General features: G+C 58.5%; 1 protein-coding gene across 2 annotated transcripts in view; it reads left to right on the top strand.

Moving 5' to 3' along the window:
* Nucleotides 1-4,067: 4,067 nt before the first annotated feature.
* The window catches only part of LOC142256039 (phospholipase A2 inhibitor gamma subunit B-like), a 41,207-nt gene continuing 20,887 nt past the window's right edge, over nucleotides 4,068-24,387 (top strand). The window contains exons 1-2 of one of the 2 annotated variants that reach the window (XM_075327535.1): nucleotides 4,069-4,143; nucleotides 5,084-5,423. In XM_075327535.1, coding sequence (XP_075183650.1) covers nucleotides 5,108-5,423 — 316 coding nt within the window. In that variant the 5' untranslated portion in view covers nucleotides 4,069-4,143; nucleotides 5,084-5,107. Of the gene's footprint in view, nucleotides 4,144-5,083; nucleotides 5,424-24,387 lie in introns of both variants that reach the window. The other variant, XM_075327536.1, reaches the window with a different exon arrangement.

The following is a 24,387-nucleotide window of genomic DNA, read 5'->3' as shown; positions in this document are numbered from 1 at the left end:
ACGGACCCGCCTCTCCGTCCCCGACTAGTACAAATACTAGGATAGGGCGCGCATCCCTATCAAGGTAGTCCGTGCCACATTGGGTAGCCAAACTGGGCAAAGAAAAGTGCTGCTATTTAGAAAATGGAATGATCAGAAAATGCACATTATGAGTACTAGAAATGGAGAGAGAGGAGAGGCGGTCCGTGTACGGGCATGTGGGGATCATATCAATAGGGGAGAAAACAGAAGAAAATGATCATCACATGACCATTATACACACGTCCATCCCACAGACCCGCCTCTCTATCCCCAACTGATGCAAATGCATAAATAGAGCGCACATCCCCATCAAAGTTGTCCGTGTCACATTAGAAGACTAAACTAGGCAGAAAGAGATGCTGCTATTAGAGGATGGTAATACAATGATCAAGAATGCTCCTTATGAGTACTAGGAATGAAGGGAAGAGAGAAATAGCCCTCATCTCCCTAAGCTTCGGCACAATGTATAAACCCTCATACCGGTCCTTCGAGTTTTCATACCTGGTGGGAAGGCCCCACATGGCTAGTGGGGACGTGTCACCCCACAGTCATGCACCACCAATCCCAATCAGGGAGACCGAACCCAGAGAGGACCGTGAGACACCACATCGCATCCTTGGTCCCGTCACCACAAGACCACCTGTTCCGAGGGACACGTATCTCCGGAGACAGGATGTACATGTGTACAAGACAAGGGCCAAGGATTGCCATGGGAGAAAATAAAAAATAAAAAATAAGAAAGTTTGTTCCACATCACCAAGTTATTAATAACCAAAAATAAACAAAGTGTCAAAAACACCAAAATTACATGGCAGATGGAACCACATGGCAAGAAGTAAGACAATAAGGACTACTCAGAAAACCACTTGGGGACAAGCGACATAAGCTTAAATAGAACTTAAACAGACAAAAGGGGCCGCCGGAGTAGACGGATCCAGCTGTGCTCTCCGTGAGGTGATGGTATTCCTCCACTTTTCCACATATCAGGTATCCGGCAGAGATCCAAACCATACTTCAGCCTAACGGCACTTAGTCACCCGCACCGCATGAAGGAGAAATATATCTAAAAGGTAACATATCAGAAGATGAAAGCAGGTCAGAGGTCATTACATGATTGAGCAAAAAATTGCCCCCGGTAGCGAGATTAAAAACATATAAACAACACACAAACAACAATAAACTTAAAAAAGGAGATTGCTAAAGAAAGAGAGACGAAACAAGCTGGAACATCAACTAGATATCAAATTATAAAAAGGAAACAAAGCTGATGTTCTCATTGAGCCCCTTGGGGGCCAGAGTGTCCAAAGTGGAGATCCATCGGGCCTCTACTTGGGCTAGACGCTTTTTCAGGTCCCCGCCACGAGACCCCCCACGTATATGGTCAATACCCCGTACCCTCAATCCAGACGGGTTACTCCCATGAAACTTAAAAAAGTGTCGAGGGAGTGTTTTCAGTGTGGCAGGGTCAATGGTGTCCTTGGCCGCACTAATGTCCCGTACATGCTCCCTCGTGCGTACCCTCAGTTCGCGGGAAGTGAGGCCAACATACACGAGGGAGCAAGGACACGTGGCATAATAAACAACGTATGTAGTACCACATGTGATGTAACACCTGATGTTAAAAGTCTTAGTGCCATCTGAGGACGTGAATGTGGAAGTGCGAATGATGTTCTGACAGGCCAGGCACCGACCACAAGGAAAACACCCTTACTGGGGACCACGGGTACTGAAAGGGTTACAGATAGGTGGTACGTAATGACTTCTTACCAAAATGTCCCGAAGGTTTTTAGACCGACGGGCTGTCATGAGAGGGCCGGGAGGAAGGAAGTCAGCCAGAATAGGATCCGATCGAAGAACAGGCCAGTGCTTATCCAGGATGCCTCGCATGGTCTGCCAGTGATCGTTATGGGTACCTATGAAACGAATGGGTGGATCAGTTTTTTGTACCTTGGGGGTGTATTGAAGCAGCTGCTGACGTGGAGTGTGTTTGGCACGTAGATACCCCTTTCGGACACAGCGATTACTATATCCTCGATCCCTGAATCGGCTCCTGAGGTCGGCCGATTGCAACTCAAATGTCTCATCGGTGGAGCAGATCCGCCTAGTTCTCAGGAATTGGCCGGTCGGGATAGCGCGTATTGTTGATGGTGTATGGGCAGACGACGCATGCAGCAGGGCATTGACTGAAGTGGATTTACGATGGACACTAGTCTGAATCATAGCCAAAGGGTCCACTTCGATGTTAATATCCAAAAAGTCAATGCACCTGCTGCTATGTTTGTATGTTAATTTGATGTTAAGGTTATTGTTGTTTAATTGCCTCATAAATTCGTCAAGCTGCTCCACTGTGCCCTGCCAAAAAAACAAAACATCATCAATATATCTGAGCCAGCACTGCACATGGGAGCTAAGCCCAGTGCCACCCTCGCCAAAAACCGCCCTCTCCCACATGCCGAGGAAGAGGTTGGCATACGCGGGGGCACAGGCCGCCCCCATGGCAGTGCCGCGTTGCTGCAGATAAAATTGGTCCTTGAAAATAAAAAAATTATGTGTTAGGGCAAAGTGGAGCAGCTCAAGAATAAATGTATTGAGTTCGCCATCGCGACCGGCCATCCCCAAGAACAGGCGGGTGGCTTCCAAACCATCATGATGTGAGATACAGGTGTACAGGCTCTCCACATCAGCTGTAACAATCAGCATATTATGATCCATAAAGATGCCATCGATCCGCCGGAGCACGTCAGTTGTGTCACGGACATAGGAGGGTAAAGTTTCAACTAAGGGCTTAAGGTGGTAATCAATGAATTTGCAGATGGGATCGCACAGTCCTCCTATGCCGGACACAATGGGGCGCCCCGGGGGGCAGAGGGCATCTTTATGGATTTTAGGTAACAAATAAAAAGTGGGTATCGTAGGATATTTGGTGGAGAGCCCGCACACCATTTTGTTGGTAATTAAACCAACCTCAGAAGCCGACTCAAGGATCTTGGAAAGGTCACGAGAAAAGGGCTGTACGGGGTTGTAGGATAACTTAGAATAGGTACTCCTGTCACGCAGCTGCCTCAATGCCTCCTTCTCATAGCTTGCTACCGCCCAGATCACAATGTTGCCCCCCTTGTCCGCTGGTTTTATCACAATATCAGGTATGTTATTTAACTCCTCTAGCGCTAGTCGCTGTCTATGGGTAAGATTGTCATGCCGTCTCCGTGATGAAATTTGTTTCAGATCACTAGACACTAGGCGGGTAAAAATTTCAATAGCGGGACAGAGGGACAGGGGGGGAAAGCTTGTAGATCTGGGCAGAAGTGACCTGGGAAACACACCTGCAGTGGCACTGGACTGTTCTTCAAGCAGGTCCTCTAGGACTCGCAGGGCCTCTCTCTCCGCAGGACTATCCAGTCCCGTGTCATCCCGTCTGTGGTGAAGTCTCCTAAGTATAAGCTTCCGTGCAAAAAGGTGGGTGTCTTTCAAAGCTGTAAAAAAATCAAATTTATTGACAGGAGAGAAGGTTAGACCCCTTGATAGTACCTCCAACTGATCGTTGGAGAGTATATGTGTAGAAAGATTAATCACCTGGAGTCTATTCCTCCCCCCCTGGCGGGTGGCCTGTTGCCTACTGCGGGTGGTTTTTACTCTGGCACCGACGCTTGATTCGGCCTCACTACCGCCGCCTGATGCCTCCGATGACTCCCCTAGGGAAGTGAGGGATGATAGAGATGCAGACTGGCCACGAGTGATGGTTCTTCCCCGAGGGCCTGTCCTGGGTCTAACTTGCCATCGATACGCGGTGGAGCTGGCATAATCACTCAAATCCCTATTGAATTTTTTCAATTTCTGACCACAGACCTCCTTCTCCAACTTGGACAGCTCTTTTTCAATTTCGGCCTCCATCCCAGTGACAACATCAGCTGTACAGTTGTTTTTGATGGTTTTTTCAAGTTCCTCTAGCTCAGCCTCCATAGTGGAGAGAGTCGTTGTGTTGTGCTCCTTTAACAGAGACAGGAATCCCAGGGAGCATGTCTGGGCCAGACACTCCCACCTCTCACGGAAGGAGGGATCCTCCACCGGAAAGGATGGGAATATCTGGACCCGCAGGCCCCGAGGGATCATGTCTCTGTCAAGGTATTTAGAAAGTAATGCACGATTCCAGCAAATTCTCAATCTCTTTTTGAGCAACTCCTTGTATTTAAAAATCAAAATGTCACTGTTGGGCGTATTGACATCACTAGTGGTATCCTTGTTGTGATCTTTCAGAACATTATCAAAATGTACTGACCAAGCCCGATCACGGGCGCGGAAATCCATGCTCGGATGCAAGTAATCTGTGAGAAGCACAGGAACAAATATTAATATAACATAACTCACACCAAGAGCCATTAGATAATGAGCACCAAACCTCCCTCAATACAGCAGGGTAGGTGCCAGCACTACTCATAACAGGAGTGAAAAACAAGAGAACAAGAGTAAAGTGCAAAAATAGACAATTTATTGAATACACAACAAGACATAAATTCATAAAAATGGTGCACTACCAGTGTGTCCTGGGGATGCCGACATATAATAGACCAGTTTTAATGGCCAAAACAGATCAGAGATACATGCATATCGCAGTCTATACAACTATGGCTTCAGCACTTCAGCACTTTAGGTAAGGGAATACATCTTAATGGCACACTAGTGCTATATAGTTATTGTATGTTTATTCCCTGCTATTTTTCTATGGTTACTTGCAGTACAGCCAGCGACATCACCATGATTCCCCACCCTGACATGGTGGGCAATCACGGTTTGATTTGACCTGTATTTATTCCCCATTTAACAGTCCCCTGGTTATTGGGCATTTTCCCAATATTTGTGATTTCTTTAGGCCAGTTATAGCCATAGTTGTATAGACTGCGATATGCATGTATCTCTGATCTGTTTTGGCCATTAAAACTGGTCTATTATATGTCGGCATCCCCAGGACACACTGGTAGTGCACCATTTTTATGAATTTATGTCTTGTTGTGTATTCAATAAATTGTCTATTTTTGCACTTTACTCTTGTTCTCTTGTTTTTCAGTGCCTTGGAACAGCAGGACCGGGTATGCAGACAGTGCCTTGGAACAGCAGGACCGGGTATGCAGACAGTGCCTGGGAACAGCAGGACCGGGTATGCAGACAGTGCCTTGGAACAGCAGGACCGGGTATGCAGACAGTGCCTGGGAACAGCAGGACCGGGTATGCAGACAGTGCCTTGGAACAGCAGGAGCGGGTATGCAGACAGTGCCTTGGAACAGCAGGAGCGGGTGTGCAGACAGTGCCTTGGAACAGCAGGAGCGGGTGTGCAGACAGTGCCTTGGAACAGCAGGAGCGGGTGTGCAGACAGTGCCTTGGAACAGCAGGAGCGGGTGTGTGTGCAGGTGATACATCAGAGCGGAGTGTGCAGACAGCAAAGTGCAGTACCACAGAGTATAATAACCCTAAGTACACGAGGACAGAAGAAACCGTCCAGTAGGAAAGAAAGATACGGAGACCGGTGCTGGAAGGGTTAACTACTGAAGGCATACTCTTGACATATCCCCTCATCCTCTGCATTCTACTTGAAAATGCAGCACTCTTTAGTTTGTAGATAGATAGATGATAGACCTCATCCCCTCTGGCCGGTTTCCAGTGGTCTCCCCTCCACTTGGTGCCCTCACCCCCTGGCTGACTTCCATTGGTTTCCCCTTCTCCCTGTGCTGTCACTCCCTCGGCTATCTTACATTGGTCTCCTCTTCTCTCCGTGCCATCACCCACCCTGGCCGGCTTCCACTAGTTCCCCATCTCTTTGTACTCTCACCCCCTGGCCAGGGGAGACCTCCGTGTAATTGGTCTCCCCTCTCGGTGCCCTCATCCCATGGCTGGCTTCCATTGGCTTCCCCTCCTCTACATGCCCTCACTCTCCCCAGCCGGCTTACATTGGTCTCCCCTCCTCTCCGTGCCCTCACCCCCTGGCCGGCTTCCATTGGTTTCCCTTTCCTCTCCGTCTTACATTAGTCTTCTCTTCTCTCCTCGCCCTCCCCCCCTGGCCAGCTTACATTGGTCTCCCCTCCTCTCTGTGCCCTCACCCCCCCTTCGCAGCCGGCATACATTGGTCTCCCCTCCTCTCTGTGCCCTCACCCCCCCTGGCCGGCTTACATTGGTCTCCCCTCCTCTCTGTGCCCTCACCCCCTGGCCGGCTTACATTGGTCTCCCCTCCTCTCTGTGCCCTCATCCCCCCCTGGCCGGCTTACATTGGTCTCCCCTCCTCTCTGTGCCCTCACCCCCCCCCCCCGGCCGGCATACATTGGTCTCCCCTCCTCTCAGTGCCCTCACCCCCCCTGGCCGGCTTACATTGGTCTCCCCTCCTCTCTGTGCCCTCACCCCCCTGGCCGGCTTACATTGGTCTCCCCTCCTCTCAGTGCCCTCACCCCCCCTGGCCGGCTTACATTGGTCTCCCCTCCTCTCAGTGCCCTCACCCCCCCTGGCCGGCTTACATTGGTCTCCCCTCCTCTCCGTGCCCTCACCCCCTCTGGCCGGCTTACATTGGTCTCCTCTCCTCTCTGTGCCCTCACCCCCCCCCCCTCCCGGCCGGCATACATTGGTCTCCCCTCCTCTCTGTGCCCTCAACCCCCCTGGCCGGCTTACATTGGTCTCCCCTCCTCTCAGTGACCTCACCCCCCCTGGCCGGCTAACATTGGTCTCCCCTCCTCTCCGTACCCTCACCCCCCTCTGGCCGGCTTACATTGGTCTCCCCTCCTCTCAGTGCCCTCACCCTCCCTGGCCGGCTTACATTGGTCTCCCCTCCTCTCCATGCCCTCACCCTCCCTGGCCGGCTTACATTGGTCTCCCCTCCTCTCCGTGCCCTCACCCCCCTCTGGCCGGCTTACATTGGTCTCTCCTCCTCTCTGTGCCCTCACCCCCCCTGGACGGCTTACATTGGTCTCCCCTCCTCTCCGTGCCCTCACCCCCCTCTGGCCGGCTTACATTGGTCTCCCCTCCTCTCAGTGTCCTCACCCCCCCCCCTGGCCGGCTTACATTGGTCTCCCCTCCTCTCCGTGCCCTCACCCCCCTCTGGCCGGCTTAAATTTTTCTCCCCTCCTCTCCTTGCCCTCACCCCCTCCTGGCCGGCTTACATTGGTCTCCCCTCCTCTTTGTACCCCCCCTCCCGGCCGGCTTACGTTGGTCTCCCCTCCTCTCCGTGCCCTCACCCCCCCTGGCCGGCTCACATTGGTCTCCCCTCCTCTCCGTGCCCTCACCCCCCCTGGCCGGCTTACATTGGTCTCCCCTCCTCTCCCTGCCCTCACCCCCCCTGGCCGGCTCACATTGGTCTCCCCTCCTCTCTGTGCCCTCACCCTCCCCTGGCCGGCTTACATTGGTCTCCCCTCCTCTCCCTGCCCTCACCCCCTCTGGCCGGCTTACATTGGTCTCCCCTCCTCTCTGTGCCCTCACCCCCTCCTGGCCGGCTTACATTGGTCTCCACTCCTCTCCGTGCCCTCACCCCCCCTGGCCGGCTTACATTGGTCTCCCCTCCTCTCTGTGCCCTCACCCCCCTGTCCGGCTTACATTGGTCTCCCCTCCTCTCCGTGCCCTCATCCCCCCCCTGGCCGGCTTACATTGGTCTCCCCTCCTCTCAGTGCCCTCACCCCCCCTGGCCGGCTTACATTGGTCTCCCCTCCTCTCAGTGCCCTCACCCCCCCTGGCCGGCTTACATTGGTCTCCCCTCCTCTTCTTGCCCTCACCCCCTCCTGGCCGGCTTACATTGGTCTCACCTCCTCTTTGTACCCCCCCCTCCCGGCCGGCTTCCATTGGTCTCCCCTCCTCTCCTTGCCCTCACCCCCTCCTGGCCGGCTTACATTGGTCTCCCCTCCTCTTTGTACCCCCCCTCCCGGCCGGCTTACATTGGTATCCCCTCCTCTCAGTGCCCTCACCCCCCCTTGGCGGTTTACATTGGTCTCCCCTCCTCTCCGTGCCCTCACCCCCCCTGGCCGGCTTACATTTTTCTCCCCTCCTCTCCATGCCCTCACCCCCCCTGGCCGGCTTACATTTTTCTCCCCTCCTCTCCGTGCCCTCACCCCTCCTGGCCGGCTTACATTGGTCTCCCCTCCTCTCTGTGCCCTCACCCTCCCCCCTGGCCGGCTTACATTGGTCTCCCCTCCTCTCCTTGCCCTCACCCCCCCTGGCCGGCTTACATTGGTCTCCTCTCCTCTCCGTGCCCTCACCCCCCCTGGCCGGCTCACATTGGTCTCCGCTCCTCTCCGTGCCCTCACCCCCCCTGGCCGGCTTACATTGGTCTCCCCTCCTCTCCGTGCCCTCACCCCCCCTGGCCGGCTTACATTGGTCTCCCCTCCTCTCTGTGCCCTCACCCCCCCCTGGCCGGCTTACATTGGTCTCCCCTCCTCTCTGTGCCCTCACCCCCCTGGCCGGCTTACATTGGTCTCCCCTCCTCTCCGTGCCCTCACCCCCCCCGGCTGGCTTACATTGGTCTCCCCTCCTCTCAGTGCCCTCACCCCCCCTAGCCGGCTTACATTGGTCTCCCCTCCTCTCCTTGCCCTCACCCCCTCCTGGCCGGCTTACATTGGTCTCCCCTCCTCTCTGTGCCCTCACCCCCCCTGGCCGGCTCACATTGGTCTCCCCTCCTCTCCGTGCACTCACCCCCTCCTGGCCGGCTTACGTTGGTCTCCCCTCCTCTCCGTGCCCTCACCCCCCCTGGCCGGCTCACATTGGTCTCCCCTCCTCTCCATGCCCTCACCCCCCCTGGCCGGCTTACATTGGTCTCCCCTCCTCTCCCTGCCCTCACCCCCCCTGGCCGGCTCACATTGGTCTCCCCTCCTCTCTGTGCCCTCACCCTCCCCTGGCCGGCTTACATTGGTCTCCCCTCCTCTCCCTGCCCTCACCCCCCTGGCTGGCTTACATTGGTCTCCCCTCCTCTCCTTGCCCTCACCCCCTCCTGGCCGGCTTACATTGGTCTCCCCTCCTCTCCGTGCACTCACCCCCTCCCGGCCGGCTTACGTTGGTCTCCCCTCCTCTCTGTGCCCTCACCCCCCCTGGCCGGCTCACATTGGTCTCCTCTCCTCTCCGTGCCCTCACCCCCCCTGGCCGGCTTACATTGGTCTCCCCTCCTCTCCCTGCCCTCACCCCCCCTGGCCGGCTCACATTGGTCTCCCCTCCTCTCTGTGCCCTCACCCTCCCCTGGCCGGCTTACATTGGTCTCCCCTCCTCTCCCTGCCCTCACCCCCCCTGGCCGGCTTACATTGGTCTCCCCTCCTCTCTGTGCCCTCACCCCCTCCTGGCCGGCTTACGTTGGTCTCCCCTCCTCTCCGTGCCCTCACCCCCCCTGGCCGGCTCACATTGGTCTCCCCTCCTCTCCGTGCCCTCACCCCCCCTGGCCGGCTTACATTGGTCTCCCCTCCTCTCCCTGCCCTCACCCCCCCTGGCCGGCTCACATTGGTCTCCCCTCCTCTCTGTGCCCTCACCCTCCCCTGGCCGGCTTACATTGGTCTCCCCTCCTCTCCCTGCCCTCACCCCCCCTGGCCGGCTCACATTGGTCTCCCCTCCTCTCTGTGCCCTCACCCCCTCCTGGCCGGCTTACATTGGTCTCCCCTCCTCTTTGTACCCCCCCCCCTCCCGGCCGGCTTCCATTGGTGTCCCCTCCTCTCCTTGCCCTCACCCCCTCCTGGCCGGCTTACATTGGTCTCCCCTCCTCTTTGTACCCCCCCTCCCGGCCGGCTTACATTGGTATCCCCTCCTCTCAGTGCCCTCACCCCCCCTTGGCGGCTTACATTGGTCTCCCCTCCTCTCCGTGCCCTCACCCCCCCTGGCCGGCTTACATTTTTCTCCCCTCCTCTCCGTGCCCTCACCCCTCCTGGCCGGCTTACATTGGTCTCCCCTCCTCTCTGTGCCCTCACCCTCCCCCCTGGCCGGCTTACATTGGTCTCCCCTCCTCTCCTTGCCCTCACCCCCCCTGGCCGGCTTACATTGGTCTCCCCTCCTCTCCGTGCCCTCACCCCCCCCTGGCCGGCTCACATTGGTCTCCCCTCCTCTCCGTGCCCTCACCCCCCCTGGCCGGCTTACATTGGTCTCCCCTCCTCTCCGTGCCCTCACCCCCCCTGGCCGGCTTACATTGGTCTCCCCTGCTCTCTGTGCCCTCACCCCCCCTGGCCGGCTTACATTGGTCTCCCCTCCTCTCCGTGCCCTCACCCCCCCTGGCCGGCTTACATTGGTCTCCCCTCCTCTCCCTGCCCTCACCCCCCCTGGCCGGCTCACATTGGTCTCCCCTCCTCTCAGTGCCCTCACCCCCCCTGGCCGGCTCACATTGGTCTCCCCTCCTCTCCGTGCACTCACCCCCTCCCGGCCGGCTTACGTTGTTCTCCCCTCCTCTCCGTGCCCTCACCCCCCCTGGCCGGCTCACATTGGTCTCCCCTCCTCTCCGTGCCCTCACCCCCCCTGGCCGGCTTACATTGGTCTCCCCTCCTCTCTGTGCCCTCGCCCCCTCCTGGCCGGCTTACATTGGTCTCCCCTCCTCTCCGTGCCCTTGTCGCGGGCGGGGAGGAGGGTGTCAGCACACCGCGCTCACCCCTTCTGCTCGGGTCCGGCAGCTGCTCAGTGGTGGCTCGAGCGGTGGGCCGGATCCCGGGGCTTCTCGAGCGGCACTCCTCGCCCGTGAGTGAAAGGGGGTTTTGTGGTTGGGTGTGGGGATTCTTATAGTTCGTGACTCCACCCACGGTTGTGGTGATTTCACCACCGCTGCTCTATATGAGGATCCCGGGGATGGTGATGCGGAGCAGCCAGTTGTTGTGTTGCCCCTCCGTGGGTAGGGGTTGGTGATCCCGGGGCCCAGTGGGGTGCAGGGGCGCAGGGGCAGCGCTGTGCCTTGCGGCACTGAGGTACTCACTCAGCCAGTACACACGACACAGTTCTCGGTAAACAAACGGCTGGTTGGACGGGTCCCTCGGACGGTTCACGGTGCTGCGGTTCCCTGCAGTTAGCGGTAACGGTCTCTTCCCTGCACCTTTGAAATGTCTGTTTGGTAGCGGTGGATTCCCACCGGTTACCCGCTCCCCGACTGCAATCTGTGCCGGAGGAGCTCCACACTTCGCCCGCAGGCGCCGGCCCTGGGAAACTGGTGCCTTGGCGGTGGCGGTGTTTCCCTATTGTGGTTGGACCTTTGCCGTCAATCAGGACTTGCTTGTTGGGGGATCTACATCCCCTTCACTAACGGATTTGGCAATTTACAGCGACTCCAAGCCTTGCCGGGATCCGAAAAGCCCCTGCTCTGGTGCTGACTGCCCTTTGTATACTGCTCCAGACCCCCGGATACACACAGCCTCCGTGGCCCTTCCAGCAACCTCCAGACAGTCCCACTGCAGATCTTCACCACTGTCTGCTGACCTTGCTGACTCCGTCTGGGCACACAGCCACAGACCAACTTCAGGCTTTCTGTCACTTCCACTGCTGTTTCATTTTGCTCTAGCTCCCTCCTGAGCTACACTCTGTTCACCTCCTACTCCTTAACTCCTCACTCCTGCTCCTCCCTGAGCTATCTGCCTGGTACTTCCTGCCTCCAGAGCTGTGATCTCCTTGGTGGGCGGACACCAACCGCCTGGCTCCACCCCCTGGTGTGAATCATCAGCCTCTGGAGGAAGGCAACAAGGATTTGTGGGTTAGCTGGTGTACCTGCAGGGAATGTGGGGTGCGTGTGTGTTGTTATCTGTGTCCCCTGGCTTGCCCAGGGCGACACATTCCCCCTTAGCAAAACGCAGACCGTCCTCGGGCTGCCCGTCCAACACCGGTTTTATTTTCCTTTTGTTTTCTGTAATGCAAAAAGGTATAACATCATAACGGTAATCTATGTACATTTTTAATCATAACTCTTCCCAAGACGGGAGGCACATTTACTTTTCACGTTACAACGGTGTACGGTCACGGTTTCCGCTCTCTCCCACCCAAGCAACCTGGCCCTGATGCTGCCACTAAAACCCAGGCAGCACCCCTTGACCCACAGTCCAGCACAAGTCACCCGAGCGGGATCTGTCCTTGCCCTCCAGAGGGTGGCCACCGGTTCCTTTGGTGGCTGGGCCCTAGCCTGCTCTGCTCAGGGCCCTCCCTCCAACCTGCCTCTCCGGAGGCGGCATTGCGGAAACGGTAACGGTACCCAACATATTTACAAGCCACTTAACGTTTGTGGTGCCCTGCAAGTTCACGGGCTTGTCCATGGATAGTTCCCATGCAAAACTTAAACGGTCCCCACGGGGACAACGGTGCCGGCTCCTGCCGATTCAATCACAAGCAAATCAGGTAACTGTTCGGTAATTTTCATTTTTCTTATCATTTTCAAACTTTTCAAACAAACAACAAAATGGTGGTCCCAACGGGGACTGCTGCAGCGGTGCTCCGCTGCCTTTTGCGGCTTAACAGTCCATTCTCACTCGTGGGGCTCTAGTGCCACCTTCACACGGTGCACCGCTCTGGACCCCAATGGTAGCTCGCTGCAGGCGATCTTCCTCCATATTCATGCGGGCATGCACAACCGCTCTACACCCCTCTCGGGCATCGATCTCTCTGCGCAGCTGCTGTTGCCGCCGCTCCCAGCCGGGAGTACTTTCTGTTTGCTCCGGTTCAGCGTGTGCGGGGGACGGACCCAGCCAGAGTCCCTCCGTGTCGGCTACGACCGGCACCTTCAGTAATGAGGGACCCCGCTGTGACATGGCCTCCTCTGCCTCCTGGCAGCTGCATCCCCGCCGTGCCTCCGGTGCATCTTTGCTGACGGGCTCAGCTTTTGGCTTCTTCCATAGAAGCGGTTCAGGGTGGTCATGAGCTTCTGCTGCAGGTCGGTCCGCCGGGGCGGATTGGCAGGGTACCGCTACCGGTGGTGGTGGTAGCGGGCCTAGTGGCGGGGCAGCAGCAGCTAACGCGGGTAGCGGGAGAGGCAGCAAGGTGAACGGGTGTAGGCCGGGCCCCTCAGCCGCAGCGGCCGATCCCTCGGGAATACAGGGGACGTGGGTCTCTTACCCGTTCCTCCAAATCTTCCTCCACCTCGCGTCTCCACATAGCAGCCACCGCTTCCACCAAGTCGGCCTCCCACTCCTGCAGGAGGAGCTGCATGCGGACCTGCAGACGGCTGCTTAGCTGGGCGGTCCGGACTTCCACCCACGCCGCCATGCCGGGCGCGGGGACCACGGTGTTGTTGGTCGGACTCAGTATCTTTAGCAGCGGCCCCTTCCAGGAACCAGTCAATGGCCGCAGGGTCCTGGCGTCCCTGCTTCTATAGCTACAGCTACATGCGTCCAGCCGCCATCGCGTCCCCCTTAGCTCTTTCCGGCCCCTCCTCTCTCGGGGCGGGGTTTTGGCCTTCGCGCCTCTACTGCTCGAGAAGACGCTCGAGCGGGAACTTTTCGCGCCAAAGATGGCGGCTTCTGAAATTTTTCTGCCGGATACCTCCGGCTGTAACAAGGCGCACCTCTACCAGACGGCAGAGCGGTAAGATCCTGTTCGTGACGCCAAGTTGTCGCGGGCGGGGAGGAGGGTGTCAGCACACCGCGCTCACCCCTTCTGCTCGGGTCCGGCAGCTGCTCAGTGGTGGCTCGAGCGGTGGGCCGGATCCCGGGGCTTCTCGAGTGGCACTCCTCGCCCGTGAGTGAAAGGGGGTTTTGTGGTTGGGTGTGGGGATTGTTATAGTTCGTGACGCCACCCACGGTTGTGGTGATTTCACCACCGCTGCTCTATATGGGGATCCCGGGGATGGTGATGCGGAGCAGCCAGTTGTTGTGTTGCCCCTCCGTGGATAGGGGTTGGTGATCCCGGGGCCCAGTGGGGTGCAGGGGCGCAGGGGCAGCGCTGTGCCTTGCGGCACTGAGGTACTCACTCAGCCAGTAAACACGACACAGTTCTCGGTAAACAAACGGCTGGTTGGACGGGTCCCTCGGACGGTTCACGGTGCTGCGGTTCCCTGCAGTTAGCGGTGACGGTCTCTTCCCTGCACCTTTGAAATGTCTGTTTGGTAGCGGTGGATTCCCACCGGTTACCCGCTCCCCGACTGCAATCTGTGCCGGAGGAGCTCTACACTTTGCCCGCAGGCGCCGGCCCTGGGAAACTGGTGCCTTGGCGGTGGCGGTGTTTCCCCGTTGTGGTTGGACCTTTGCCGTCAATCAGGACTTGCTTGTTGGGGGATCTACATCCCCTTCACTAACGGATTTAGCAATTTACAGCGACTCCAAGCCTTGCTGGGATCCGAAAGCCCCTGCTCTGGTGCTGACTGCCCTTTGTATACTGCTCCAGACCCCCGGATACACACAGCCTCCGTGGCCCTTCCAGCAACCTCCAGACAGTCCCACTGCAGATCTTCACCACTGTCTGCTGACCTTGCTGACTCCGTCTGGGCACACAGCCACAGACCAACTTCAGGCTTTCTGTCACTTCCACTGCTGTTTCATTTTGCTCTAGCTCCCTCCTGAGCTACACTCTGTTCACCTCCTACTCCTTAACTCCTCACTCCTGCTCCTCCCTGAGCTATCTGCCTGGTACTTCCTGCCTCCAGAGCTGTGATCTCCTTGGTGGGCGGACACCAACCGCCTGGCTCCACCCCCTGGTGTGAATCATCAGCCTCTGGAGGAAGGCAACAAGGATTTGTGGGTTAGCTGGTGTACCTGCAGGGAATGTGGGGTGCGTGTGTGTTGTTATCTGTGTCCCCTGGCTTGCCCAGGGCGACACATTCCCCCTTAGCAAAACGCAGACCGTCCTCGGGCTGCCCGTCCAACACCGGTTTTATTTTCCTTTTGTTTTCTGTAATGCAAAAAGGTATAACATCATAACGGTAATCTATGTACATTTTTAATCATAACTCTTCCCAAGACGGGAGGCACATTTACTTTTCACGTTACAACGGTGTACGGTCACGGTTTCCGCTCTCTCCCACCCAAGCAACCTGGCCCTGATGCTGCCACTAAAACCCAGGCAGCACCCCTTGACCCACAGTCCAGCACAAGTCACCCGAGCGGGATCTGTCCTTGCCCTCCAGAGGGTGGCCACCGGTTCCTTTGGTGGCTGAGCCCTAGCCTGCTCTGCTCAGGGCCCTCCCTCCAACCTGCTTCTCCGGAGGCGGCATTGCGGAAACGGTAACGGTACCCAACATATTTACAAGCCACTTAACGTTTGTGGTGCCCTGCAAGTTCACGGGCTTGTCCATGGATAGTTCCCATGCAAAACTTAAACGGTCCCCACGGGGACAACGGTGCCGGCTCCTGCCGGTTCAATCACAAGCAAATCAGGTAACTGTTCGGTAATTTTCATTTTTCTTATCATTTTCAAACTTTTCAAACAAACAACAAAATGGTGGTCCCAACGGGGACTGCTGCAGCGGTGCTCCGCTGCCTTTTGCGGCTTAACAGTCCATTCTCACTCGTGGGGCTCTAGTGCCACCTTCACACGGTGCACCGCTCTGGACCCCAATGGTAGCTCGCTGCAGGCGATCTTCCTCCATATTCATGCGGGCATGCACAACCGCTCTACACCCCTCTCGGGCATCGATCTCTCTGCGCAGCTGCTGTTGCCGCCGCTCCCAGCCGGGAGTACTTTCTGTTTGCTCCGGTTCAGCGTGTGCGGGGGACGGACCCAGCCAGAGTCCCTCCGTGTCGGCTACGACCGGCACCTTCAGTAATGAGGGACCCCGCTGTGACATGGCCTCCTCTGCCTCCTGGCAGCTGCATCCCCGCCGTGCCTCCGGTGCATCTTTGCTGACGGGCTCAGCTTTTGGCTTCTTCCATAGAAGCGGTTCAGGGTGGTCATGAGCTTCTGCTGCAGGTCGGTCCGCCGGGGCGGATTGGCAGGGTACCGCTACCGGTGGTGGTGGTAGCGGGCCTAGTGGTGGGGCAGCAGCAGCTAACGCGGGTAGCGGGAGAGGCAGCAAGGTGAACGGGTGTAGGCCGGGCCCCTCAGCCGCAGCGGCCGATCCCTCGGGAATACAGGGACGTGGGTCTCTTACCCGTTCCTCCAAATCTTCCTCCACCTCGCGTCTCCACATAGCAGCCACCGCTTCCACCAAGTCGGCCTCCCACTCCTGCAGGAGGAGCTGCATGCGGACCTGCAGACGGCTGCTTAGCTGGGCGGTCCGGACTTCCACCCACGCCGCCATGCCGGGCGCGGGGACCACGGTGTTGTTGGTCGGACTCAGTATCTTTAGCAGCGGCCCCTTCCAGGAACCAGTCAATGGCCGCAGGGTCCTGGCGTCCCTGCTTCTATAGCTGCAGCTACATGCGTCCAGCCGCCATCGCGTCCCCCTTAGCTCTTTCCGGCCCCTCCTCTCTCGGGGCGGGGTTTTGGCCTTCGCGCCTCTACTGCTCGAGAAGACGCTCGAGCGGGAACTTTTCGCGCCAAAGATGGCGGCTTCTGAAATTTTTCTGCCGGATACCTCCGGCTGTAACAAGGCGCACCTCTACCAGACGGCAGAGCGGTAAGATCCTGTTCGTAACGCCAAGTTGTCGCGGGCGGGGAGGAGGGTGTCAGCACACCGCGCTCACCCCTTCTGCTCGGGTCCGGCAGCTGCTCAGTGGTGGCTCGAGCGGTGGGCCGGATCCCGGGGCTTCTCGAGCGGCACTCCTTGCCCGTGAGTGAAAGGGGGTTTTGTGGTTGGGTGTGGGGATTGTTATAGTTCGTGACGCCACCCACGGTTGTGGTGATTTCACCACCGCTGCTCTATATGGGGATCCCGGGGATGGTGATGCGGAGCAGCCAGTTGTTGTGTTGCCCCTCCGTGGATAGGGGTTGGTGATCCCGGGGCCCAGTGGGGTGCAGGGGCGCAGGGGCAGCGCTGTGCCTTGCGGCACTGAGGTACTCACTCAGCCAGTAAACACGACACAGTTCTCGGTAAACAAACGGCTGGTTGGACGGGTCCCTCGGACGGTTCACGGTGCTGCGGTTCCCTGCAGTTAGCGGTGACGGTCTCTTCCCTGCACCTTTGAAATGTCTGTTTGGTAGCGGTGGATTCCCACCGGTTACCCGCTCCCCGACTGCAATCTGTGCCGGAGGAGCTCTACACTTTGCCCGCAGGCGCCGGCCCTGGGAAACTGGTGCCTTGGCGGTGGCGGTGTTTCCCCGTTGTGGTTGGACCTTTGCCGTCAATCAGGACTTGCTTGTTGGGGGATCTACATCCCCTTCACTAACGGATTTAGCAATTTACAGCGACTCCAAGCCTTGCTGGGATCCGAAAGCCCCTGCTCTGGTGCTGACTGCCCTTTGTATACTGCTCCAGACCCCCGGATACACACAGCCTCCGTGGCCCTTCCAGCAACCTCCAGACAGTCCCACTGCAGATCTTCACCACTGTCTGCTGACCTTGCTGACTCCGTCTGGGCACACAGCCACAGACCAACTTCAGGCTTTCTGTCACTTCCACTGCTGTTTCATTTTGCTCTAGCTCCCTCCTGAGCTACACTCTGTTCACCTCCTACTCCTTAACTCCTCACTCCTGCTCCTCCCTGAGCTATCTGCCTGGTACTTCCTGCCTCCAGAGCTGTGATCTCCTTGGTGGGCGGACACCAACCGCCTGGCTCCACCCCCTGGTGTGAATCATCAGCCTCTGGAGGAAGGCAACAAGGATTTGTGGGTTAGCTGGTGTACCTGCAGGGAATGTGGGGTGCGTGTGTGTTGTTATCTGTGTCCCCTGGCTTGCCCAGGGCGACACACCCTCACCTTCCCTGGCCGGCTTACATTGGTCTCCCCTCCTCTCTGTGCCCTCACCCCCCCTGGCCGGCTTACATTGGTCTCCCCTCCTCTCTGTGCCCTCACCCCCTCCTGGCCGACTTACATTGGTCTCCCCTCCTCTCTGTGCCCTCACCCCCTCCTGGCCGACTTACATTGGTCTCCCCTCCTCTCAGTGCCCTCACCCCCCCTGGCCGGCTTACATTGGTCTCCCCTCCTCTCTGAGCCCTCACCCCCCCTGGCCGGCTTACATTGGTCTTCCCTCCTCTCCGTGCCCTTGTAAGGGGTGGACAGACCCCTCACCAAGAAGCCTAGTTAACCCGGAAACGTTATTAATAAAAATGTTTTATATTGTATGCATGTATGTTGCTGTCAGGGTACCCCCTAGTGGCCGGGTGGGACGGCTGTCACCACAGTAGGGAGGAGGAGCCGGCAGTTTAGGAGGGAAGAAAGTGTGTAAGACAGGCAGTGGTCTCTGGGACAGGAAAGAAGAAGGTACAGCCAGGGGCAGAGTGTGGCAGCTGAAGTACAGGGAAGCCGGAGAAGACAGGAGCGGGCGGAACCTCGTAGGGTGAAGCAGTCCGGTGTGGGTCCGGGCTGTGGGTAGCCAGAAGTGGGAGCCGGGCGAAGTGAAGTAGTCAGGCAAGTCGCCCACTTGAGGGAACGCTAGAGTAGACTTCCCCTCAGCTGAAGGAAGCGCCATAGCATTGTGCTTTATTACTGCCAAGTGTGAAGAACTGTGAAGAATAAAAGATGTTTGTTGTTTGCATTGACCCACGCCTGAAGAGTATTTGTGCGCCGGACAACACCTGCACCACCACACTCTGCCCCACAAAGGCACCTCCTGTCCCCCCAGTGACGGCGACGCCAGGGGTAAGCCTGTCAGCAAGGGCCACGACTACAAGGCCGGAGGCACCCCTGGCTCCCCGTTACATTTGGCGTAGTCGGCAGGATCCGGATCATATGCAAGGGGACCCGCTCCAAGAAGATGGAGACCAAGTGGTGCCAAGGGCCCCTGATCCGGACTCTCAGCGAAGATTTATAGTCCCATGGTGGGAAGAAGAAACAGTGCCTGAGGTGAAGGACCGGGCACAAGATGGCGGCAAGGTGGCCGTCGTCTGTGAAGAAACAGCAAGCGCGCGAAGAATTGGCGCCAAAAGAAGAGCCTGGGGCTGGCCGGTGCCGAAAAAGAAGTTCGGAGTACTCCGCCCAAAGAGGGGAGGTGCCGGTCCCAGGGCACGAACAAAGACATGTACAGTGGGCGGTGTTGTAAGAAGAAAGAAGTGCCGCCGCGGAGGGGTCGATCTGTGGTGCGAGGCTAAGGGTGGAGTATCCTCAAGAGCGGGAAAAGTGAGCCCGCCTCCACTTCCTCTAGTCTCGCCACTGACCCTGACGCCATTACTGAGAGCTAGTGTTGCCAAGAAAATGGAGAGTTTGAGCGAGAGCCGTCAGAAGCAGGTGGTGTCCGCGGAGGGATTCCCTGCCTACTTGCCGGCTGTACCCGGAGGACCGGGGCAAGCCAGTAGGGTGACTTGGCTCACTACGTGGGACGCGGAGACCGGTGCGACCACAACAGAGGTCCGGGCGACCTACGCCGCCCAACTACCGTCGGGGAGCCGGATGCTGGGAGCTCCATATCCCTGCCCAGAGAGACCCCCGCCAGCCGCGGTAGGGTCTGAAACGCCTGGTCAAATCCAGACTCCGGCGGAAGCATACGCCCGGAAATTGGAGAGAGACGACTGGGGTTTTTACTGGGATCCGGTGCTGCCGTCTCCCCTACCGACCCGAAGATCCCCGTCACCTGAGCCGGACCCAGTGCAAGAGCGGCTGCTCGTTGAAACCGTCGCCCGGGAGATCATGGCGGGTCCCCACGGCGAAGAGCTTGAGCGTCAGTATACCACCGGAGTGGTCGTCAAGTTCAACCAGAAAGAAGGGTACGGCTTCATCCGGGATGGCGAAACCGGCGACGATTACTTTTATAATCGCGTTAACCTGGATACAGAAGGCCTCCCGCAGTGGCTGCATACCCTATACCCTGGGGAAAAGGTACGATTCCTGAGAGAAGTGGGCTGCCGGGGCTTGTTTGCGGTGGGGGTGCACCGTACGCCTACCGAACAGGAGGCTGCCCAATGGCAGCAGGAGGTAGAATGGGAAGAGCACCAGGCCCGGCGACAAGTACAACGAAGACCGGTGCTGGCTGAAGCCTCCCGACCCCGACATACCGTAGCTGTAGCTCCGGCAGTCATGCCCGTACAAAGTACCGACCCGGAGAAGGGAACCTCGCCGGTACTGGTGATCAACCAGAACATTATTACTCACCCGACGATTGTTATGGGCAGCCCGCCACCGTCCCGTGTCGCGACCCCCTCACCTCCGTCAGAGGCAGAGGAGCCCAAGCCGGGGGCTGCAACAGCGGAGCAGCTCATCAGTCAAGAGCCTTTCCGGCGGCTGCGCCGACTACCCGGTCAGTCCCTATCGGAATACATCCAAGCTCAGAGGGCTGAGTGGCAACGGGCCTTCCACCCGGAATGAGTATGAAGACCGGAGGATGGCGGGCTTGTGTTGTTTGATGCCGGCGTGTTTAAGCCGGAGAAAGTTTTGTGTTTAAGTTGATGATTCCGCAGTGAGCCTGCTTGCTGGACTGAGCCAGGGGCTCCTCCGCGTTATGGAGAAGATAAGGTTCCGTGTTCCTGCGTTGACCACCAAAGACCGGGAGCGCTGCAAAGCCTCCGGGCACACCAAAGACCGGGAGTGCTGCTAAGCCTCCGGGCACACCAAAGACCGGGAGCGCTGCTAAGCCTCCGGGCGCTGGACAGGTTCGCAGTTGATTGAACATGTTTTATGTGGTTTTAACAGTTGTAATTTTAGATTGGAGCCTGGCCGGGAGGCTCAGGTTAAAGAGGGGAGGTGTGTAAGGGGTGGACAGACCCCTCACCAAGAAGCCTAGTTAACCCGGAAACGTTATTAATAAAAATGTTTTATATTGTATGCATGTATGTTGCTGTCAGGGTACCCCCTAGTGGCCGGGTGGGACGGCTGTCACCACAGTAGAGAGGAGGAGCCGGCAGTTTAGGAGGGAAGAAAGTGTGTGAGTCAGTCAGTGGTCTCTGGGACAGGAAAGAAGAAGGTACAGCCAGGGGCAGAGTGTGGCAGCTGAAGTACAGGGAAGCCGGAGAAGACAGGAGCGGGCGGAACCTCGTAGGGTGAAGCAGTCCGGTGTGGGTCCGGGCTGTGGGTAGCCAGAAGTGGGAGCCGGGCGAAGTGAAGTAGTCAGGCAAGTCGCCCACTTGAGGGAACGCTAGAGTAGACTTCCCCTCAGCTGAAGGAAGCGCCATAGCATTGTGCTTTGTACTGCCAAGTGTGAAGAACTGCGGAGAATAAAAGATGTTTGTTGTTTGCATTGACCCACGCCTGAAGAGTATTTGTGCGCCGGACAACACCTGCACCACCACCACACTCTGCCCCACAAAGGCACCTCCTGTCCCCCCAGTGACGGCGACGCCAGGGGTAAGCCTGTCAGCAAGGGCCACGACTACAAGGCCGGAGGCACCCCTGGCACCCCGTTACACCCTCACCCCCCCTGGCCGGCTTACATTGGTCTCCCCTCCTCTCCATGCCCTCACCCCCCTGGCCGGCTTACATTGGTCTCCCCTCCTCTCTGTGCCCCCACCCTCCCCTGGCCGGCTTACATTGGTCTCCCCTCCTCTCCATGCCCTCAACCCCCTGGCCGGCTTACATTGGTCTCCCCTCCTCTCTGTGCCCTCACTCCCCCCTGGCCGGCTTACATTGGTCTCCCCTCCTCTCTGTGCCCTCACCCTCCCCTGGCTGGCTTACATTGGTCTCCCCTCCTCTCTGTGCCCTCACCCCCCCTGGCCGGCATACATTGGTCTCCCCTCCTCTCAGTGCCCTCACCCCCCCTGGCCGGCTTACATTGGTCTCCCCTCCTCTCTGTGCCCTCACCCCCCCTGGCCGGCTTACATTGGTCTCCTCTCCTCTCAGTGCCCTCACCCCCCCTGGCCGGCTTACATTGGTCTCCTCTCCTCTCTGTGCCCTCACCCCCCCTGGCCGGCTTACATTGGTCTCCTCTCCTCTCAGTGCCCTCACCCCCCCTGGCCGGCTTACATTGGTCTCCTCTCCTCTCTGTGCCCTCACCCTCCCCTGGCTGGCTTACATTGGTCTCCCCTCCTCTCAGTGCCCTCACCCCCCCTGGCCGGCTTACATTGGTCTCCCCTCCTCTCTGTGCCCTCACCCCCCCTGGCCGGCTTACATTGGTCTCCCCTCCTCTCTGTGCCCTCACCCCCTCCTGGCCGGCTTACATTGGTCTCCCCTCCTCTTTGTGCCCTCACCCTCCCCTGGCCGGCTTACATTGGTCTCCCCTCCTCTCTGTGCCCTCACCCCCTCCTGGCCGGCTTACATTGGTCTCCTCTCCTCTCTGTGCCCTCACCCCCCCTGGCCGGCTTACATTGGTCTCCCCTCCTCTTTGTGCCCTCACCCTCCCCTGGCCGGCTTACATTGGTCTCCCCTCCTCTTTGTGCCCTCACCCCCCCTGGCCGGCTTACATTGGTCTCCCCTCCTCTTTGTGCCCTCACCCTCCCCTGGCCGGCTTACATTGGTCTCCCCTCCTCTCTGTGCCCTCAACCCCTCCTGGCCGGCTTACATTGGTCTCCCCTCCTCTCTGTGCCCTCACCCCCCCTGGCCGGCTTACATTGGTCTCCCCTCCTCTCTGTGCCCTCAACCCCTCCTGGCCGGCTTACATTGGTCTCCCCTCCTCTCTGTGCCCTCACCCCCCCTGGCCGGCTTACATTGGTCTCCCCTCCTCTTTGTGCCCTCACCCTCCCCTGGCCGGCTTACATTGGTCTCCCCTCCTCTTTGTGCCCTCACCCTCCCCTGGCCGGCTTACATTGGTCTCCTCTCCTCTCTGTGCCCTCACCCTCCCCTGGCTGGCTTACATTGGTCTCCCCTCCTCTTTGTGCCCTCACCCTCCCCTGGCCGGCTTACATTGGTCTCCCCTCCTCTCTGTGCCCTCACCCCCCCCTGGCCGGCTTACATTGGTCTCCCCTCCTCTCTGTGCCCTCACCCCCCCTGGCCGACTTACATTGGTCTCCCCTCCTCTCTGTGCCCTCACCCCCCCTGGCCAGCTTACATTGGTCTCCCCTCCTCTCTGTGCCCTCAACCCCTCCTGGCCGGCTTACATTGGTCTCCCCTCCTCTCTGTGCCCTCACCCTCCCCTGGCTGGCTTACATTGGTCTCCCCTCCTCTCTGTGCCCTCACCCCCCCTGGCCGGCATACATTGGTCTCCCCTCCTCTCAGTGCCCTCACCCCCCCTGGCCGGCTTACATTGGTCTCCCCTCCTCTCTGTGCCCTCACCCCCCCTGGCCGGCTTACATTGGTCTCCTCTCCTCTCAGTGCCCTCACCCCCCCTGGCCGGCTTACATTGGTCTCCTCTCCTCTCTGTGCCCTCACCCCCCCTGGCCGGCTTACATTGGTCTCCTCTCCTCTCAGTGCCCTCACCCCCCCTGGCCGGCTTACATTGGTCTCCTCTCCTCTCTGTGCCCTCACCCTCCCCTGGCTGGCTTACATTGGTCTCCCCTCCTCTCAGTGCCCTCACCCCCCCTGGCCGGCTTACATTGGTCTCCCCTCCTCTCTGTGCCCTCACCCCCCCTGGCCGGCTTACATTGGTCTCCCCTCCTCTCTGTGCCCTCACCCCCTCCTGGCCGGCTTACATTGGTCTCCCCTCCTCTTTGTGCCCTCACCCTCCCCTGGCCGGCTTACATTGGTCTCCCCTCCTCTCTGTGCCCTCACCCCCTCCTGGCCGGCTTACATTGGTCTCCCCTCCTCTCTGTGCCCTCACCCCCTCCTGGCCGGCTTACATTGGTCTCCTCTCCTCTTTGTGCCCTCACCCTCCCCTGCCGGCTTACATTGGTCTCCCCTCCTCTTTGTGCCCTCACCCTCCCCTGGCCGGCTTACATTGGTCTCCCTCCTCTTTGTGCCCTCACCCCCCCTGGCCGGCTTACATTGGTCTCCCCTCCTCTTTGTGCCCTCACCCTCCCCTGGCCGGCTTACATTGGTCTCCCCTCCTCTCTGTGCCCTCAACCCCTCCTGGCCGCTTACATTGGTCTCCCCCTCCTCTCTGTGCCCTCACCCCCCCTGGCCGGCTTACATTGGTCTCCCCTCCTCTCTGTGCCCTCAACCCCCCCGGCCGGCTTACATTGGTCTCCCCTCCTCTCTGTGCCCTCACCCCCCTGGCCGGCTTACATTGGTCTCCCCTCCTCTCTGTGCCCTCACCCCCCCCGGCCGGCTTACATTGGTCTCCCCTCCTCTCTGTGCCCTCACCCCCCCCTGGCCGGCTTACATTGGTCTCCCCTCCTCTCTGTGCCCTCACCCCCCCTGGCCGGCTTACATTGGTCTCCCCTCCTCTCTGTGCCCTCAACCCCCCTGGCCGGCTTACATTGGTCTCCCCTCCTCTCTGTGCCCTCACCCCCCCTGGCCGGCTTACATTGGTCTCCCCTCCTCTCTGTGCCCTCACCCCCCCTGGCCGGCTTACATTGGTCTCCCCTCCTCTTTGTGCCCTCACCCTCCCCTGGCCGGCTTACATTGGTCTCCCCTCCTCTTTGTGCCCTCACCCTCCCCTGGCCGGCTTACATTGGTCTCCTCTCCTCTCTGTGCCCTCAC

This window comes from Anomaloglossus baeobatrachus, chromosome 11, assembly GCF_048569485.1.
Source record: "Anomaloglossus baeobatrachus isolate aAnoBae1 chromosome 11, aAnoBae1.hap1, whole genome shotgun sequence".
Classification (NCBI taxonomy): domain Eukaryota; kingdom Metazoa; phylum Chordata; class Amphibia; order Anura; family Aromobatidae; genus Anomaloglossus; species Anomaloglossus baeobatrachus.
The sequence above is the reverse complement of the archived record's forward strand: the minus strand, read 5'-3'. Positions and strand labels throughout refer to the sequence as shown.